Source organism: Microtus ochrogaster, unplaced genomic scaffold (assembly GCF_000317375.1).
Source record: "Microtus ochrogaster isolate Prairie Vole_2 unplaced genomic scaffold, MicOch1.0 UNK14, whole genome shotgun sequence".
In the NCBI taxonomy this organism is placed as follows: Eukaryota; Metazoa; Chordata; class Mammalia; order Rodentia; family Cricetidae; genus Microtus; species Microtus ochrogaster.
In genome coordinates, this window is record NW_004949112.1 from 2071297 (window position 1) to 2088696 (window position 17400).

Below are 17400 nucleotides of genomic sequence, written 5' to 3' on the forward strand. Positions count from 1 at the left end.
GAGTTCTAGGCCAGCCTGGTCTACAAGAGTGAGTTCCAGGACAGCCAGGGCTTACACAGAGAAACTCTGTCTAGAGAAAAAAAAAAAAAGAAAAGAAAAAGGGAAAACTTCGACCCGTCACAGAGCTGGATCAGGGCCCCACGACTGTGATAAAAGGAGAGCAGAGTGGCGACGGGATCTGGAGAGGGCAGAGACTAGGAAAGGGACCCCGGAGGCTGCGAAAACCAGCGAGGACGAGAAGGGGCCCCTCCCCATACACCCCTGCCAGGGCCGCTCAGCAAGAAGGCGCAGTCGCTGCGGGGCAGGCTCTTTATTGGGCTCAGGGCGCGTCCAGTAGCAACAGCTTCTGCATGTACGAGTCTAGCCAGCGGCGGCGCTCCAGGGCTGCTAGCAGGCGCGCGCGTTCCCGAAAGGCTGCGTCGTCCGCTAGCGCCAGGCTGCGCCGAGACAGGGAAGTACCCAAGTCCGCCCAGGCCCGGCCTGGGGCGCGGAGGCTGCGGGAAGAGAAGTGCAGTGGCTGAGCGCCAGGCCCCACGGACCGCCAGGCCCCACTGCGTTCTAACGTCAAACCCACCTCCACCCCCGTGTGTTATCTCGCCTTCCCTTGGGGTGTCTCCTCCCTTTCCTGGGAGTCGGGAGAGCTCATACCTACCTGAACACACCAGTGAGGGGCAGGGCAACACCCGAGGCAGGGCCGGTGCCCCAGGGCACAAGCAGCAGCAGCAGCAGAAGCAGCAGCAGCCGCTCTCGGGGGCTCCTGGACACCTGGCAGGTCTCCATCACCTGTGGACACAGGGGACAGGATCTCGATATCGTCATACAGCCCTGAACCTGGGAGCCCACCGTCCAACACTAACCATCAGCCTCCCGCCGGGCACCCTACCGTGCTGTTAGCTCAGGCAGCAGTGCTCACAGCCCCCCTTATATACCAGCACAACCCCCGCCTTGGCAGTGACGCAGGCCGGGCAGGGGGCGCGGGGTCACTCCACCCCACGCTCATTAGGAGCCGCCAGCGGTAATGAGAAGCCTGGTGGGGGCCTCTGCTGCTGTGGCCGCCACCAACTAATTGGGACCCAGAGCTGGTACTGAAGAAGGGGAATGGGGGAAACAGACAGAGAGAAGGACACAAGGGGTGTGTCAGAGGGATAAAAATAGAGACTGCAGAGGGGGACCATTAGAGCACCAGTCGGGGACACACAGAGAGGCAGAGAAGAGAGAGAGAGCAGAGGAATCTGAGAGGAGAAAGAGGGAAGGGATAACCTCCAGACAAAGACAGGGTGCCCTCGGAAGGAAATAACAGGAAGAGAGGAAGGCTGAGAGAAGAGGGTGTGGAGCGGATAGGAGAGCTCAGCAGAGACAGGCAGGGAGAGAGGGAGAAGAGCTAGCAGTGTGTAAACAAGTGAAGTCACCCCTGTGAAGTGGGACACAGAGGCCCCGGGCTTCCACAGGGTTGTCTTACCCCTCCTTCCCCACCCCCTGGGACACCTGGATGTGGTGAAGATAAGACATGTTTAAAGGGGGCTCCCAAGGACACCCCATAGTGCAGTACACCTCATGTCAGCACTCAGAAGGCAGAAGCAGGAGAATCACCGCAAATCTGAGGCGTGTGTGTGTGTGTGTGTGTGTGTGTGTGTGTGTGTGTGTGTTACAAAGACTATCTCAAAGGAGGGGCAAATAGAGACACCCTCCTCCCATACCATCGGCAAAGGAGGGGGGTGCGAGCTTGAGGGGAGAGGTCCAAGCCTGGGATCCCAAACCTGAAGGTGGTCAAGACAGGGCCTCAGACCCCTGGGTTCTAGCAAGGGGGACACCTGGAAGCCTGAATTCCTTATTGTGAAGGGGACAGAGTCACCTAGTGGGATCAAGGAAAGGTACCAGGGACTTGGGTTTGGTTAGGGAAATTGGAAAGGGCCCAGGACTTTTTGGTTTTCAAGACAGATTTCGCTGTGTAGCCCTGGCTGTCCTGGAACTCGCTCTGTAGATCAAGCTGACCTAGAACTCACAGAGATCTGCCTCCCAACTGCTAGGATTAAACATGTGTACCACCACTGCACAACTGGGCCCAGGGCTCTTATATATGGGGAGTTTGTTTTGTGTCTGTTGGGTTGGTAGTTTTCAGGAGGTTTTTTGTGTATGTTTAATTGGTTGGTTTTATTTCTGCTTTCACACTGCAGCCCAGGCTGGCCTGGAACTGGTTCTGTAGCCCAGGATGGCCTCAAATTTGTGGCAGCTTTCCTAAAAGCCTCAGCCTCCCAGATGCTGGAATCAAAGGCATGGACCACTGCCTGGCTCTTGTTTTATTTTGAGACAGTCCTGCTAGGTAGCCCAGACTGGCCTGGATCTCACTATGGTCATGCAAAGATGGCTTTGAACTCATAATTCCACCTCAGCCTGTCAAGAACAGGGATCACAGGCCTGTACCATCATGCCTGGCCAAACCTTGCCTTCAAAAGGAAAATAATTTGGTTAAATCCTAACTTCCTTCTCTGCCATAATGATGAGGTCCTATGTCTGTTTCTTTAAGAACCTCAGCTTGTTGCTAGGCTCCCAGGATTCCCCAGGGAGGGGGGCAGGTGTGTCACCTGTGTGCCTCTGGGACCCTAGTGCCTGCCCCTTCCAGCGCCATTCGGCAGCACTCCCTGCCTGCCTCTTTGTCTAGCGCTGATCATCTGTTGCTGTCCTGGACACCACTGCACAGGTAAGAGACCCCGTGACCCCGTCCCACCCACGTTCACTCCTCCATCTCTAGGCCACCACAGAAGCCATGGGTCCATCCTCTATAAACAGAGACAGAGTTTACTGTCCTGCCTCTGACCCCATCAGGCCGAGGAGTCTACACCTCACATCCCTACTTCTCAAAGGCCTGGAACACAGATCCAGACATCATCTGACCCATGGTCCAGGGATCCCATGTCCTTTCCCCCTCCCCGCCCCCCTGTAACCCTCAGCCCTTCACTCTGTGGGACTCAGAGCCCAGTAGCTTCCTTTTCAGGGCCTTGGAGTCTTCCTCAAAGACTTCCTCTAACTCAGCTTGGGTCCCCAGCATCCTGGGAGGAGAAGGTCTCTCCATGTCCCCTTGACCATCTGATACCTTCTGAAGGTAGAATCTAACATTTGTGGGGCCATGGTATCATTATGTCCCAAGTTTTCAGGGACCCCACTGGGAAATGCACTACCACTCCCAAATCCCTGAACTCCTGTAACCTTAGTGACCACAGCTACCAGCCCACTCCAGGGACTTGCGATTGGGTTTTACTAGAGTCCCTGGACAGAGGGAGTGGGTGTGACTCCAGGGTGCTTTGGCTTTAACCTCTTCCTACCTCCTCCTTCCACAGCTATAGAATTCTCTGAGCCATGCAGCCCTTCAGCCCCATCTTCTTCCTACTCTTCCTCCTTGGTTGTTTGGGTTCCAAGGCAGCTCCCCCAGCCTCTCTGCCCATGGGCTCTGACCCCCAGGAGATGGTCCAGCCCTCTAGGATGCCCACTGGTGCCCTAGAAAGTTCTCCTGGAGACGGGCCCACCCCCGGATATCCTGCAACAGTTCTTTCTGAGCTCAAGACACCACCCTCAGCTTCCCCTCATATTCCCAGGAAAAACTTAAGCGAGATCCCCAGCCTCAGCCTCAGCCTCTCAGACTCTCCAGAGACCCCCATGCCTGCCCAGCTCACAACCTCGGGCACAGAATCCCAGAATGCTTCACAAACAAACCCCTCCAAAGCAACACTGCCAGAATCTTCTGAGACCCCTAAACCTGACCTGACTGCAATTTCCCAGTCTGGGTTTCTTGAAACCCAAAACCCTGATCCCTTCACAGCTTCACCCCCAGAATCTCCTAACGCTGAGCATATTGACCCTACACCAACAGCACACCAAGACTCCCCTGAAGCCCCCAAAGAACATACCCCCCAAATCACTCCTGGCGAAGAGCCTAAGACACCAAGTCCTGGCCCCACCCAACTCTTCAGCTCCAAATCCCTAGGGACCTATAACCCTGGTACCCCCAGAACCCTAAATTCTGCCTTACTGCCAACCACTCATCCTGACCTGACAGAAACTCCCCAGCCAGCATCTCTCATCACCCACAATTCCAATACCACTGACATCTCCCAAACACAGTTCCCCACAATCCTCAACCAAAAGGCAACAGAGACAGCTGTGAGGTCTGATTTGGAAACCACCACTAGTCTTCCTGCCCAACCAACAGCAACCTTCAGGGAGGAAACAGCCACACCCAGTGAGCCAGGCTCGAGTCCCAGCCCAGAAGCCCCTGCAGCCACCCAAGTTGCCACTCCTGGCCTGTCCACCTTGGATTTCCTAGGAACCAAAGAGCTTAACGTACCCCAGAAGTCGGGCCCTAAAGGTCCAGATACCCCTCCTCCCTCAGCTCGGATTGCAGGCCCCCCAGCTACTATAGACAAGCCCAATCAGGTAGCCCCTGGGATGCTGCAGGCCCCTCAGAGACACAGCCGAGGAGAGACAGTCAACACTATCATCGTGGTGGAACGGGTGAAGGAGACTGGTGAGGGTCTCAAGGCAGAGGGCTGGGCCTGGGCGGTGGGTCTGAGGGAGGAGGGCTGGGCCTGGGCGGTGGGTCTGAGGGAGGAGGGCTGGGCCTGCACCCTGGGTCTGAGGGAGGAACGCAGAGCCTGGAGGAGTCTTGGCTGTGAGGGAGGAGGCTGGGTCTGAAGGATGAAGCACTCAGTTCAAATGGCTGTGTCATCTCTCAGGGGTGACTCTGGTCAGCCGCCCACGAGGCTCCATCAGTGGGGCCCTGTGCCTGTTTTTCGCGGGGACCGGGATGCTAATTGGCATCTTCCTCCTGCTGTGGTGTCTGTACCGCCGAGCCTCCAGACACAGGTCCTTCGCACACCACCGGCTCCAGGACAGCGGGGAGGAGCCAGGTGAGTTCTCGCTCTCTCTGGGATGCCCTCAGGGTGCCTTATCCAGTTCTGGGGACTTAGCACTCCCTTCTAAAGAACACAGACCCAAGCTGGAGAACTGGCTCAGAAGCTACCAGAGGACCCAGATTCAATTCCCAGCACACACATGGCAGCTCATAACTGTCTGTAGCTCCAGTTTCAGGTGGTGTGACACCTTCACACAGACATACATGCAAGCAAAACACGAGTGCACATGAAATAAAATAATTAAAAAAAAGAAAAACACAGACCCCCCTTCCTGTCCCAGGTAAGTGTAAAGTCTGGTCCCTATGTCTGAAATGATTCCCCCCTCCACCATCCTCCTCCTCTGAGATATGATCTCACTGTGTAGACACACACATACACACATACACACATACACACACACGCACAAGCCTGACCCCACCCTCGCCCCTGCAGTCTTGCACCTGGACGCCCCGAAGGACCCCGTGGACCTCTACTTCTATGCCCCCGACGCGTGGGTGCCCTCGCACATCGCCACGCAGCAGCCGCCTCCCACGCCCGCACTGCCGCCCAAGCTGCCCCCTCCGCCCCGCGGGCCGCAGCGCCTGGAAGCCCTGTCGCCGGCCGCGCTGTCTCCCAACTTTGTCTGAAGGCAGCAGCACCGCAGGCCCGAGCCAGCCTCGACGCCCAGAGGAGCCGCAGAGCCAAGCAGAGCTTCCCAATAAACCACCTTCCCCCTCCCCAGCGTCTGCATCTGCGCCCAGTGCTTGGCGAAGGGCGGGGGTGGGGGGGGGGGCTCAGTGGAGAAACTGAGGCCCGGGGTGGAGGCTGGGTTTGCACACACGCGCTCCCTAGGCCAGGACGTAGCTTGGGGCCGATGGAGGACCCACATCCGGCGACAGCCTAGTCTGTACACCAAAGCGTTTATTGGGAGTGGACGGGGCAGGGCAGGGCAGGGTTCACGGCACAGAGACAGACACCAGGACACAGCCCTGCCCCGGGAGCAGCCCCTGCCCCCAAGCCTGCTCCTCTCCCACCCCTTCCCCAGACGGCTGAGCTGAAAGAGGGGTGTCTATGAGGGAAGCACCCCGGATTTGGAGTCATTTAGCCCCTGAGGGACACAACAAACGGTCACTGAGAAACTGAGGGCAGTTTGTACCACCCAGGGGAGTAAAGTGCAAGGATTTGGGGGGAAAGGGAGACCCTGAAACCGCCGCCCCCCCAGGGGAGGGGAAGAAGTGACGGCTTCCAGCCACTACTTAGACCTGAAAACTGAGTCAGAAAAAGAGCACGGGTGAGCGGAGCCACATCGGCCATTTCCCTGGACATTGTACCAAACTAAGGACAAGGCCTGGCAAACCGCTGCTGCTGGGGGGAGGGGGGAGGAAGGAGTGGTGGGACTTGAAACCGCCATTTCCCTTCAAAACGCTGGTGAGAATCGGTCCTTGGAATGGCGGGCGAGGTTGGTGGTTGGTGGAACCAACCGGGGAAATGCAGAATTAATTTCCAGGAAAGGGGATGATCATGGATCTTTCAGAGTTGGGGACCAGCTGAATAATCTTGGGGTAGCCTGAGAATCCCTGGGGTCCTAGGAAAAGGTGTAACCTCAAAAGCACAAGAGAAAGAGGTTGAACTGTCCATCCAAACAAAGCCCTGAAAGGAGAGATTTGAAACCACACAGGCAGACAGGCGGAGAACAACCTCCGGGGGGTTGGGTATCGTGAAACCGCTACTGCAGCTTCACCCCTTGAGGAGGAGAGAAGGGAAGAGGGTTGGCTGGACAGCACTGCGAACGAGGGAGATTTGCATCTTAGGCCTGAGGCAGGACAGAGCGGAGTCGGGTTCCTCCACATTGCCGCCAGGCTAGAGGTGTGTCAGTGGAGGTCCTGGAAACTGCCAATCAGTGGGAGGCACGTGGTCAGTAGTCCCGGACTGGGGGCGGGGGCCTCGGAGGCTGAACTGTGCTGTGCGTGGCCCCATAGGAAGGGGGAGGCGCTGGGGGCGCCCCCGGGGGCTCAGCCTCGTCTTCCATTTCACTTTCATCACTGCCAGCCAGCTGGTCGTGGCCAACAAAGCCGCACTTCTCCTCGCTCATCTCCTCCGGCTCCGCCCACGGCTGCTTCTCTCCCGAAGCAAAGACCCCATAGAAGATGACACCCCCATAGTGCACCAGGGAGGCGATGAGGAACACGTACTGCCACTCCTCCCGAGTCTGGGGGCAGACAACACAACACGGCAACAAGGTCAAACGAGGGAGGGACACATCTGTCGGGCCAGCATGGGCCACAGGAGATGCTCCTTAAAAATACATGTATGGGGGTTGGAGAGACGGCTCGACGGTTGAGGGGTCTTCCTGCTTTTTCAGTTCTCGGCACCCACATTGGCAGCTCACAATGACCCGGCGGGCGCCCCCGGCCACTGTGAGCACAGCACTTCACGTGCGCACACACAACTGAGAACAACAGGAGGCCAGGGGTGGGTACGCAGGAGGCCGAGGCAGGCGGGTTCCTGTGAGTCCGAGGCCAGCCAGGACCACGTGATGAGCCTCTAACTAAAAGAATTGCGTTTCTGAGGGGCTAGAGGCGCTACCACCCTGCAGGCCTGATTCTATCCCTGGGACCCACGTGGTGGAAAGAGGGAACACATATCCCATAGCACAAAATAGCTCACACGCTCTAAGTCAATAAAAAAATTAAACTAATAAATATAGATTTTTTTGAGATAAAAATCTCTGAGTTTGGGGCCAGCCTGGTCTACAGAGTAAATTCCTAGATAGCCAGGACTATACTGAGAAACCCTGTCTTGGAAAAAAGAAAGAAAGAAAGAAAGAAAGAAAAGAAAGAAAGAAAGGGGGGCTGGAGAGATGGCTCAGAGGTTGGGAGCATTGCCTGCTCTTCCAAAGGTCCCGAGTTCAATTCCCGGCAACCACATGGTGGCTCACAACCATCTGTGGTGAGGTCCGGTGCCCTCTTCTGGCCTTCAGGCATACACATAGACAGAATATTGTATACATAACAAAAAATAAATATTTAAAAAAAAAGAGAGAAAGATAGATGGAGAGATAAAAGAAAGGGAGAGGAGGGAAGCTGGTACTGGAAGGTTCCAGGCATTCATCAGGAGGTCTGTGCTAACCTTGTGTTTGGTCATTGCACCCACGATGATGGGGCACACCATCCCAGACAGTGTACCCACGCCATTGGAGATGCCCATCAAGATGCTGGCATAGCGAGGGGCGATGTCCAGGTGGTTCACGTTAAACCCTGGTGGGGTATCAAGTCAGCAAACGTCACACCAGACCCTCATGCAGGGTCACACTCGCTCCATCCCCTGCTCTCCTGGGGCACTCATTTTTAAAACGTATATGTATTATGTGCATGTCTGTGAGGATATATACATGTGAGTGCAATGCCCATAGAAGCCAGAAGAGGGCGTGTGATTCACTACTGGCGGTTAGGTAGCCCGTGGGAACGGAATTTAGGTCTTCTGGGAGAGTAGCAAGTCTTCACTGCAGAGACAGCTGTATTGCTCCCAAGGAGCCCATTCCAGTACTGAGCTGACTCCAGTACCCCCAGCTACCCATCTGGGGTTCTCACCAGAGATGGCAAAGCCGCTGAAGCCCACAGCCAGGACAAGGAAGGAGATGGCCACACCCTTGGAGTGTGAGTATCCAACCACCAGCAGCAGCGTGGCTTCCATCCCAAAGCCTGTGAAGGACCAAGTCTCCCAAGTCTCGACTGTGACACCACTGGCCACCCTGCACACATTCCCAGCCGGTTTCACCCCAGCCCCCTTCTGTTGACCCCATCTGGTGACCTCTGACCTGCGGAAGACCTGACTCCAGCAAACCAGAGTGGATCCTGCTTCCCCAAAACCCAACCCAGTCCATATGTTCTGGCTGCTCTGCCTTAAAAGGGCCCACTGTGATCCCACCTTCTGACTAGGCCACACTCTGCAACTCAGATCTATGTCCTTATCACAGAAGGAAGCCTGGGACCCCACTCGCAACCATCTTGCTAGGTCCCCACCCATGACCTGTCTCCCTGAAACCCCAGTTATGGCCACTTTAGGACTCTAGGTTTTAGAGTTATGTAGGACTCAGGCCCCGCCCCCTTCCAGCTTGGATTATCTCTACACCACCTGGGTCTGTACTCATTCGCCTAAGATTTCCACGGGGCAGTCTCCAATCCTGACGTCATGAAACTGTTGCACGCTGCCCTTACTCAGGCGGGGGATCATGCCCTTTGAACCCCCCTTTGTGCTGTGCTCCGCCCGGGCCCCACCACTCACCCCCGCAGTTCATCAACTTTCGCACATTGGTGGTGGACATTATCCGGCGACTGCGCAGAAAGTCAGCAATCTGGCCCCCGATGGGCACGATGATGGTCATGACCAGGTGGGGCAGTGCAGACACCAGGCCCACCTGTGAGAACAGGTCATGGGCAGCCACTCCTCCATGCTCGCCTGGGGATGCAGGCACCTTCTCCCTCACCCCCACCGAGTCCCCTACGCCTGCCGCCCACCTTGCTGATCTCAAAGCCAAACACTTCTTCAAAGTAGGCCGGCTGGGAGATGAGGAGCAGGTAGAAGGTCCAGCTGCGGCAGAAGTTGGCCACAATGATGGCATAGACGGGCATGGATGTGAAGAAGCGCCTCCAGGGTGTGTTAAACTTCTGTGGGGGAGGGAAGGGGAGGCAGACTGTGCTAAGACAGATGCTGGGCTTGGGAACCTCTTGTCCCTTCAGGGACCCCACCGTAGCTCACTGGGCCTCAGGCATGGCCCTCATCTTCACTCACAGGGACTTAGGAATTCTAAACCTCCAGCTCTGAGGACGAAGGATGGGTCCTGACCCCAGGGGTCCTTCAGTGTCAGTTGCTGAGCCCCATAAGAGCCCATAAACCTGAGCCCAGTAGAATGTCCACTCAGTCACTCCACAGAGTGTAGCCATAGCCACAGCAACACAAGCAAAACCTCGAGTTCTAATCCCCTCATCTGCTTTTCACCAGGCCTCCTCTGTGGCCCTGACTCAGCCACCTTATCCTAACTCTAGGTCTCAACTCCATGCAGCCTAACATGGAATCTAGCCCAGCTATTTTCATTTTCTTTTCTGTTGTTTGCTTGTTTGTTTTCAGTAGTGGGAATAGAACCCATGACTTCATGTATGCTAGGCAGGCACTCTGTCATTGAGCCACACCCCACCCCTCACTGGGGGATTCTGGGCAAATGATCTACCTGTGAGCTACACCCCTAACCCACTTTTCCCCGGAACTTGCAATTCTCCTGCCTCAGCCCCGAAGTTGCTGGGATGACAGGCCTGCATCACCACGCCCCCCATTCGGCCCCAGCCTTTTGCTTGTAGTCCTCTGAGATTTGAGCCAGCACCCTCCTCTCTGCCCTGCCCAGCCCTGCAGCCTCCTCTCTGCCCTGCCCAGCCCTGCAGCCTCACAACCAACCGTCACAGGGTTCATGAGCTTGGCACTCTCTCCAATGGCATCCTCGATGTACTTGCGCTCCTCTTCTGAGATGCTGGGGTGCAGTGCAGGGGACTCATAGGAGACCAGCAACCAGAATAGGTACCAGAAGATCCCGAAGCTGCCTGGGGGTGGGCAGGAGGGAGATGGGAGCAGGGTGACATCGGCCTCACTCAGCCCGGTGCTACCCAGAGCCATGCATGCAAGTCCCTCACCATAGACATAGAAGACAGAGCTCCATCCCGAATACTGCACCAGGACCCCAGCGAGGGGCATGGCGACCACTGCCCCGGCATAGGAACCTAAGGGAACGACGAGGGTAGAAAACAGGCCTGTCTTCCCTGGACCCAAGAACCTGCCACCTAAGCTGAGATCACAGCTCAGCACCCCTCACACAGGAGCCGGCCCCCAGCCCCTTCTCACCGCAAAAGGCCGTCGTCGCCAGGCGACTCCGTTCTAATGGAGGGGCCCATTTGCTCCAGATGCCGTGGCAGGCAGGGTATGTGACCCCCTAGGGAGGGAGCACGGAGGTCAACGAGAAGAGGTGGGGTCACAGAGGGAAGCAGGGCTTATGGGACAGACTTTACCTCCACCAATCCCTGCAAGATCCTCACGAAAATGACACAGCCGTAGTGGACACGGGCTGCTGAGGGGATCAACATGTTTAGGGTGGAGGTAGCCACAATGGCAAAGCCAAAGACCCTGTTGGAAAAGGTGGGGGAGACGGCAGGAGCAGTGAGGCAGGCGTTGTGGTCCCAGCCTTCTAGCCTTCCCAGCGCCCCTAAAATTTTGCTCTTCCTGCCCACAACAGGACTCAAGGCCACCTGAGATTTGCCCTCAAACAGGGACCCTCCCAGCTTCCTGCAGCCAAGTCCAGGACCTCACTCGCTCGAGCTCCGCCACGCACAACTGCACTTTCCGCCACCCCGAGACTCCACCACTGTACCTGTTGGCTGCGAATTTTTGGCAGATAAATCCTCCAGGAATCTGAGTAACAATATAGCCCCAGAAAAAGGAACCATGGATGAGGCCGACAGTCTCTGGATCCCAGTTGAACTGGGCTTTCTGCGGGTCAAATACACAGCAAACTAGCCACCCTCCAGACTCGTCCCTCCACCAATCAGCACCCACAGACCATCAGCAACAAGATCCCCTCCCCTTGCCCAAACCTGCCAATCAGAGCTCACTGGAGCTCCGCCCTTCTATGTTGCCAGGGCTTACACTTTAGCTACAAGCTCTGCTGCCTAGTTCTACTTGCTTCCTTACCTCAGTGTCCCCTCCCTGAACATCCCCAAGTGTGGGGGTGACTGCCTCCTGTTTGTGGGCAGACAGCTAAATTAGGGGTGTTCCTTACTATATTGCAGCAAAGGTTGGGACCTCAGGTAAGCTACAGACCAAACTAAGATTTTTTTTCTTTCCCAATTATGGGCATGGCTTCTGGAATACCCAAGTTAAAATAGCATAAATCTGAGCTTGGACGAGGCTTTATGTGTGAGCCAGAACTAATCAGGTGGACAAAGGCAGAGGTCAGTCTGGAAAGGATCTCAAGACAGGAGTGAAATTGTGTGCATGTAACCCTGGGACGTACATGCGGGACACAGCTGTGAGTGAACTGGTTACAAGGGCCAAAAGTGGACCTAGGTAATGAATATCAAACCCAATACCAGGGTGCCCGTTCCTAACCCGGGATGGAAAGGGGCGGGGCTTTCTTTATACCAGGGCGGGGCTTAGGAAGGCAGGGACTGCAAGAGTCGGATCTATAGAGAGGCACGGATGGGTAGGACCACGGAATTGTAGCTGGGAAGGAGTGTGAACTGGCCGCTTGTGCCAACATGGGCCGTGAGCAGGGCTCGCCAGAGCAGCTACCTGCACCACAACGTGGCCCCCACGATGGGTCGTGCTGTTGTTGACCATGGACACGATGGCCACACCCAGGTTGCAGCGGATGCCGAAGCTGATGCAGAAACCCAGGCCGCTCATGATGGCGATGATGTAGCGGCGCGGCAGGCCAAAGCAGGTGCAGTCCACCACAGGAGGGTCCCGTGTGTGCGTGGTCACTGGGCGACCGTCGGCGCTCAGCTCCAGTGTCTCTGCGCCTTCCTGCCGCTTCTCTAGCAACCTGCAGGGCGGCCAGACGCAAAGACTCAGCAGTCCGGGGCCCCTCCTCCCGGTGACACAGGGGTTCCCGCTTAACCTTGCTTGGCTGCCCTCACTAGGATGCAGGCATCTCTAGACCTGTCTTTCCCTCCCTCCATGCAAGAACGCAGGGTTCCCTCTCCTCCTGTGATACAGCAGTGCATGGCAAACCCATGTCTCTTGTCAGACCTCGGGATCCCTTCCAGTCTCAGGAGTCCAGACCACCAGCTCTCTCCTGCCTGGATTCCGCTCTAAGGTCAAGATCTTCGATCACCTCCCCAGCCTTCTCCCTTCTCTCCACTAGGGAGTTAGAGAGTCCACACTATCCTTTGGAATCAAAGAGCAGGTGCCTGCAAGCTCCAGGACTGTCCCCAGCCCCCTCCAGCAGATGCAGATTTGAGTCTATTTGAGTCAGCAAAGGTACAAAGGAGGGACCTGCGTGCAAAGGTGTCAACAAAGCAGATGCTTCCAAGCCACCTCGGCTATATATACAGACCCCTCCTTCTGCCCCTGGTTGCCCTGCCCTGCTTCTAAGCCCCAAATGTGGGGCTGAAGTCCGTTCCCACACATGTGGGTTTGGAAGTCTGACTTGAGCCCCCTGGGGAATCTAGGGTTCAGACTGTCAGCCTCAGGAGCAGGGAGGGGGAGTGATGGCTGGTGTCCTGGCAGGGGACAGATGGCCCTGGTAGGGAGACTGGCGCATCCTTTCCCCAGCATGACTCTCGCCTCCGCCCGATCTGCATCCAGGATTGAGTGTGAGGAAGGATAGGGCTCATGGAGGGGCTGTCTCCTGGCCAGAGAGAGGCTGCTGGAGACAGATGGGGAGAGACCAGAGGGGTGGGGAGATTGCTGAGATGGGGTGACAAAGACTGGAGCAGAAACGTAGGGTAGACAGAGAACTAGCCAAAGATTTGGGGAAGGGGCAGGAACCTAATGGAAGGCTGGAGACTCAGAGAGAAAGAGCGAGAGAGAAACAACGAAAGACGGGGAGATGACAGAGAGCTGGAGAAAGGGAGAGAGGGTCAGAGAACAAGACAGACAGACTCAGGAGAAAGAGCAGGAACTAACTGACATTCAAGTAACAGACACAGACGTGGGTGAGGTGGGCAGAGTCTCTGATATCAGAAAATGGAGAGATGAGGAGATCTCAGGACTAACTAATGGTCAAGGTCAGTGAGGTCCCTGAAGTCTGGAGACCTCGAAAGTTCAACGCAGCCCCTCGGAGGTGGGTAGGCAGTCACGGGATCGGGCTGGATCCCAGGAAGGGGCCAGAACAGATGGAGGCGAGGGAGACTAGGGCGGGGGAGGAAAGAACAGCCAGACGGGCTGGGGGGAGGGGGGACCAAAGAACACTTAAGGAGGTGGGGAGGGGCAGGCAAGAAACCAGGCCTGTAATCCCAGAACTTGTGAGGCTGAGGCAGGAGGATTGCTGCAATTTCAAGACCAGCCTGGGCTACCGAGTGAGACGATGAGGGACAGCAGAGATGGAGCCCAGTTGGCAGAGTGCTGGCCTAGCACTGTACGAAGGCCTTGCATTGCATATGCCAGGTGTATTGGTGCACATCTGTAATCACAACACTTGGCAGAGGCAGGAGGATCAGGAGTTCAGGGTCATCCTTGGCTATGTAGTTAAAGCCAGCCTGGCTAACACCAGACTTTGTCTCAACAAAACAAGCCATATGGGGACGCTCACCTTTAGCTACAGTACAATACGGCAGAGGCAGGGTCTCTTTGAGTTCCAGCCCAGCCAGGGGTACATGAGAGCCTGTCAGAAAAGGGGGGCTGGCTGGAGGGCCCCGCATGTTTGCCTCCAGAGAACATTACCTGTGAGACTGGAGTTTGACCTAGGTTGATTTCTGATATTTGACTGACTGAAACTGCGGGTGTGGGTCTAGCCCCAGAATGTCAACATGTGCTGTTTACATTAGGTGTGGGATCTCGCTAAGGGTTTTCAGACAGGGATTCTGAAACAGCTGGCCATGACACGGGGCAGTGCAGGTGGGGCAGGCCAGGATATGTGCATCCAATCCCAGCACTGGGGAGTCAGAGGCAAGGTGATTAGTGCAGGGGCCCTTGTCTCAGAATAACAAGAGTCACAAAGAAGCCCCATCTCCTCTCTGAATGACCCCAACTAGGCCAAGGACTTGGTGAGGGAAAGTGTTCCTTAGGGTGGCACGTCCCCAAAGGAAGACGTGTCTCAACTGCTCTCTGAAGATACCTGCCCACTCCCTGCATCTCCTTCTCCCTATGCCTTGGTAGTTTTTTTTTTTTTTTCTGGTTTCTTCCTATTATAGAACTAGGAAACTGAGACTCCAAAAACAGATGTCACAGGTCCAAGGTCACACAGGAGGAAAGCAACTTGGGCCTGATCCAGTCCTGGCCCCCAGCATTGCCCTGCCCAGAACCTGGCCCAAAGAAGCAAGGCTCCCTGGCTCCTGGCTCTTCTTCTTTGTCCGAAGTCACCCTGGGTTACCTGGTTCGAGAGACACTGCCAGCCCCCAGCGAGCCTCACTCATCTGGGTCTCCAGGACCATCTGCAGCTCTTAGCTCTCGCTCTGGCTGGGCAGGAGAATGACCTGTGTTCAACTGATACCTTTGGTTCTCAGTCACTGACCCCCCTCCACTGTCAAAGGGAATTCTGGATTTTGTAAGCAAATAAATGCTTGCCCCCTCCCCAACTTTCTGCTGCTTCTCCTGGGGTCTCTGAGGTTGAAGAAGATGGACAAGGCTGGGGACCCAGAAGGAAATGGAGAGGCTAAGCGGGAGGACCTGAGGACCACCTCCTTCCTGCTCTCACCCCTCCAGCCCCTCCACCAGCATGCCTTTCTCTTTAGCTCCCCTGACTTCACACTGGTGTATTTTGAGAAACTCGTGAAAGGAGGCGAGAAAAAAGGGTGGGGAGGGGCTGGGAATTGGAAAACGGAGAGGTGAGGTGTCTCAGCTCCCCCCTCCATCACTGCCCCTCACTGGGTGGAGCACCTCAGCCCCCCTCCACCACTGCCCCCCACTGCACCTTCCTGCCTCCCTCTCATGTCACCTGAGGGTGGGGTTAACTTTGGAGCCAGGTGAGCCAGAGCAAGGTGGACTATCAGACTGGCACTGGGCTCAGGTGGCCCAGTGAGATCACTGAGGACCATGTAAAGATGGACCAGGGCCCTGTATGGAGGAACCGGGGTCTAAGGGCACCATGCCCACGAGGCCATCTCCTCCCCGCACTGTGGATAGATATTTTTAGGCTTCTCAGGAGCTGAGTAATTTCCCTGACTTAGAGCCAGAGCTGGGGTTGGGGGTGAGGGGCTGGGAGGTGTCCAGGCTACCTCAAGGGACACTGGGGTCATAGGAATCATGGTTCTGGGTGGAAGCAAATCTCACCCAGTTCTAGCCTATCTCCCTCGGGAGTCCATATTACTGCCCAAGATTAATTTGGTTTTTGTGGCCTGAAATTCCCTCACCCCCCAGAACCTGGGATACCCCAGATTTTTCCTCTCAGCTTAACCCCCCTCAAGGACAAGAACCAACAGCCCCAATCCGCTTTAGCTCCAGATTAAATGCCTCTAGGGACAGAACCTGAGAAAGAGGAGAGATGGGGAGAGCCAGGTGGGAAGATAGCAGTCCAGGGAGAGACAGAGATCAAAGTGGGGACCAGAGGTCCAGAGAGGAAGAGCGGGAGGGGTGCAAGAGGAAGGGTCAGGACTGAACCCAGTGGCTCCTGGTCAGAGGGAGGGGACAGAGACCCAGAGGTAAGGGGAAGAGGAACCCAGGGAGGGGAGACAGATCTAAAGTAAAAAGACAGAAGACAGGTGGACAGAGAATAGGGAGGGATACACAATCTCAAAGAAAAAGGCAAGCCCCAGGTGGGGTGAGGTGCAAGTGGGGGGGGGGGATAACGGACCAGGCAGGATGGTATAACAGCATCCAAAGGACGGAACCCTGAACAGCTGGGTGGGTCTCCCCACACCATGCCAGGGTGTCCTCTCTCTTTTCCCTCTGTCCGTCTGCTCCAGGGTGGAAAGGGGGCATCCTCACCATTCCCCTCCCAGGATCCCACCAAGCTCACCGGTGCAGCTTCCCCAGGGCGCGCCCCGCCAGCTTCCGAAACTCCTCCTGCCGGAACTCCATGGTGGCTGTGCCCACGCGGGTGCCCTGCCAATCCCCCCGCCCGCGGGCCCGGGCGGCCGCGTCCGGGATCCCGGGGTCCGCCCCGGCCCGGCCCGGCCCCGCAGCTCCGCTCGGGGGGGAACCAGGCTGAGAGTGCCAGCTGCCCGGGGCTGTTGCGGGACTGAACGTCGGGGGGCGGGGCGGGGCGGGGCATTCACGCCCACCCAACGAGGCCCCACCCCTTGCAGTCAGGGCCCTCACTCTCCTCCCACTCAGCTACCTGGACTGTAGGCCAGTCAGTTAAGCCCCTTTCTTGCAGGATAGACCCTCTCTCTCCTTTAACTCTCCCGTCCCAGAGCCTCTACCTGGCCATCTCAAGGCCACGCCCTTGGAACCGAATTCTGAATTGCCTAGTGCCCCACTACAATCCTGTTACCAAATTACTCCGCACCGTCCACACTCTCTAGGTCCCTCCCTCCCTGATCTCCGTGCTGAGCTCACTTCTTCAGACGGTGAAGTCTCTCTGAGACGGGAGGTGATGATGCAAGCCATTAATTAATCCCGGGACCTGAGGAGGCAGAGACCCTGTCTCAAAAAACAAACAAAAAACAGCTGGGAAGCCAGGCAGTGGTGGCGCACACTCAGGAGGCAGAGGCAGGTGGATCTCTATGAGTTCAAGGCCAGCCTGGTCTACAGAGTGAGTTCCAGGACAGGCTCCAAAGCTACACAAAGGAACCCTGTTTCGAAAAACAAAACAAAACAACAACAAAAGCTGGGCAATGATGGCACACAGCTTTAATCCCAGCACTCGGAG

The 17400-nt window shown here is 56.4% G+C and overlaps 3 protein-coding genes across 3 annotated transcripts; 1 reads left to right on the plus strand and 2 right to left on the minus strand.

The window, feature by feature from the left end:
• Positions 1-319: 319 nt before the first annotated feature.
• On the minus strand, positions 320-789 carry Pth2 (parathyroid hormone 2). The gene is made up of 2 exons (XM_026789077.1): positions 653-789; positions 320-494 (listed from the first exon to the last, which is right to left on the minus strand). Exons 1-2 carry the CDS (start codon positions 778-780, stop codon positions 320-322), a joined length of 303 nt encoding a protein of 100 aa, XP_026644878.1. The 5' UTR covers positions 781-789.
• Positions 790-3354: 2565 nt separating this feature from the next.
• On the plus strand, positions 3355-5533 carry Gfy (golgi associated olfactory signaling regulator). The gene is made up of 3 exons (XM_005366816.1): positions 3355-4519; positions 4728-4901; positions 5340-5533. The coding sequence occupies exons 1-3, from the start codon at positions 3355-3357 to the stop codon at positions 5531-5533; spliced, it is 1533 nt and encodes a 510-aa protein (XP_005366873.1).
• A 256-nt stretch (positions 5534-5789) lies between these two features.
• On the minus strand, positions 5790-16698 carry Slc17a7 (solute carrier family 17 member 7). Its single transcript, XM_005366817.3, has 12 exons — positions 16546-16698; positions 12219-12471; positions 11299-11417; positions 10940-11054; positions 10776-10863; positions 10568-10654; positions 10335-10477; positions 9404-9553; positions 9171-9303; positions 8477-8587; positions 8016-8143; positions 5790-7095 (listed from the first exon to the last, which is right to left on the minus strand). The coding sequence occupies exons 1-12, from the start codon at positions 16605-16607 to the stop codon at positions 6802-6804; spliced, it is 1683 nt and encodes a 560-aa protein (XP_005366874.1). The 5' UTR covers positions 16608-16698; the 3' UTR covers positions 5790-6801.
• Between the last annotated feature and the right edge of the window lie 702 nt (positions 16699-17400).

Excerpts from the sequence above, each read along its gene's own strand:
- Slc17a7 (XM_005366817.3), bottom strand. The coding sequence starts at position 16,607 with ATGGAGTTCCGGCAGGAGGAGTTTCGGAAGCTGGCGGGGCGCGCCCTG. Across the intron at positions 10,655-10,775 it reads GGCGACGACGGCCTTTTGCG|GTTCCTATGCCGGGGCAGTG; the intron begins GTGAGAAGGGGC and ends TCGTTCCCTTAG. Across the intron at positions 8,144-8,476 it reads CAGCGGCTTTGCCATCTCTG|GGTTTAACGTGAACCACCTG; the intron begins GTGAGAACCCCA and ends ATACCCCACCAG.
- Pth2 (XM_026789077.1), bottom strand. The coding sequence starts at position 780 with ATGGAGACCTGCCAGGTGTCCAGGAGCCCCCGAGAGCGGCTGCTGCTG. Across the intron at positions 495-652 it reads CCCCTCACTGGTGTGTTCAG|CCTCCGCGCCCCAGGCCGGG; the intron begins GTAGGTATGAGC and ends CTCTTCCCGCAG.
- Gfy (XM_005366816.1), top strand. The coding sequence starts at position 3,355 with ATGCAGCCCTTCAGCCCCATCTTCTTCCTACTCTTCCTCCTTGGTTGT. Across the intron at positions 4,520-4,727 it reads GGAACGGGTGAAGGAGACTG|GGGTGACTCTGGTCAGCCGC; the intron begins GTGAGGGTCTCA and ends GTCATCTCTCAG. Across the intron at positions 4,902-5,339 it reads GGACAGCGGGGAGGAGCCAG|TCTTGCACCTGGACGCCCCG; the intron begins GTGAGTTCTCGC and ends TCGCCCCTGCAG.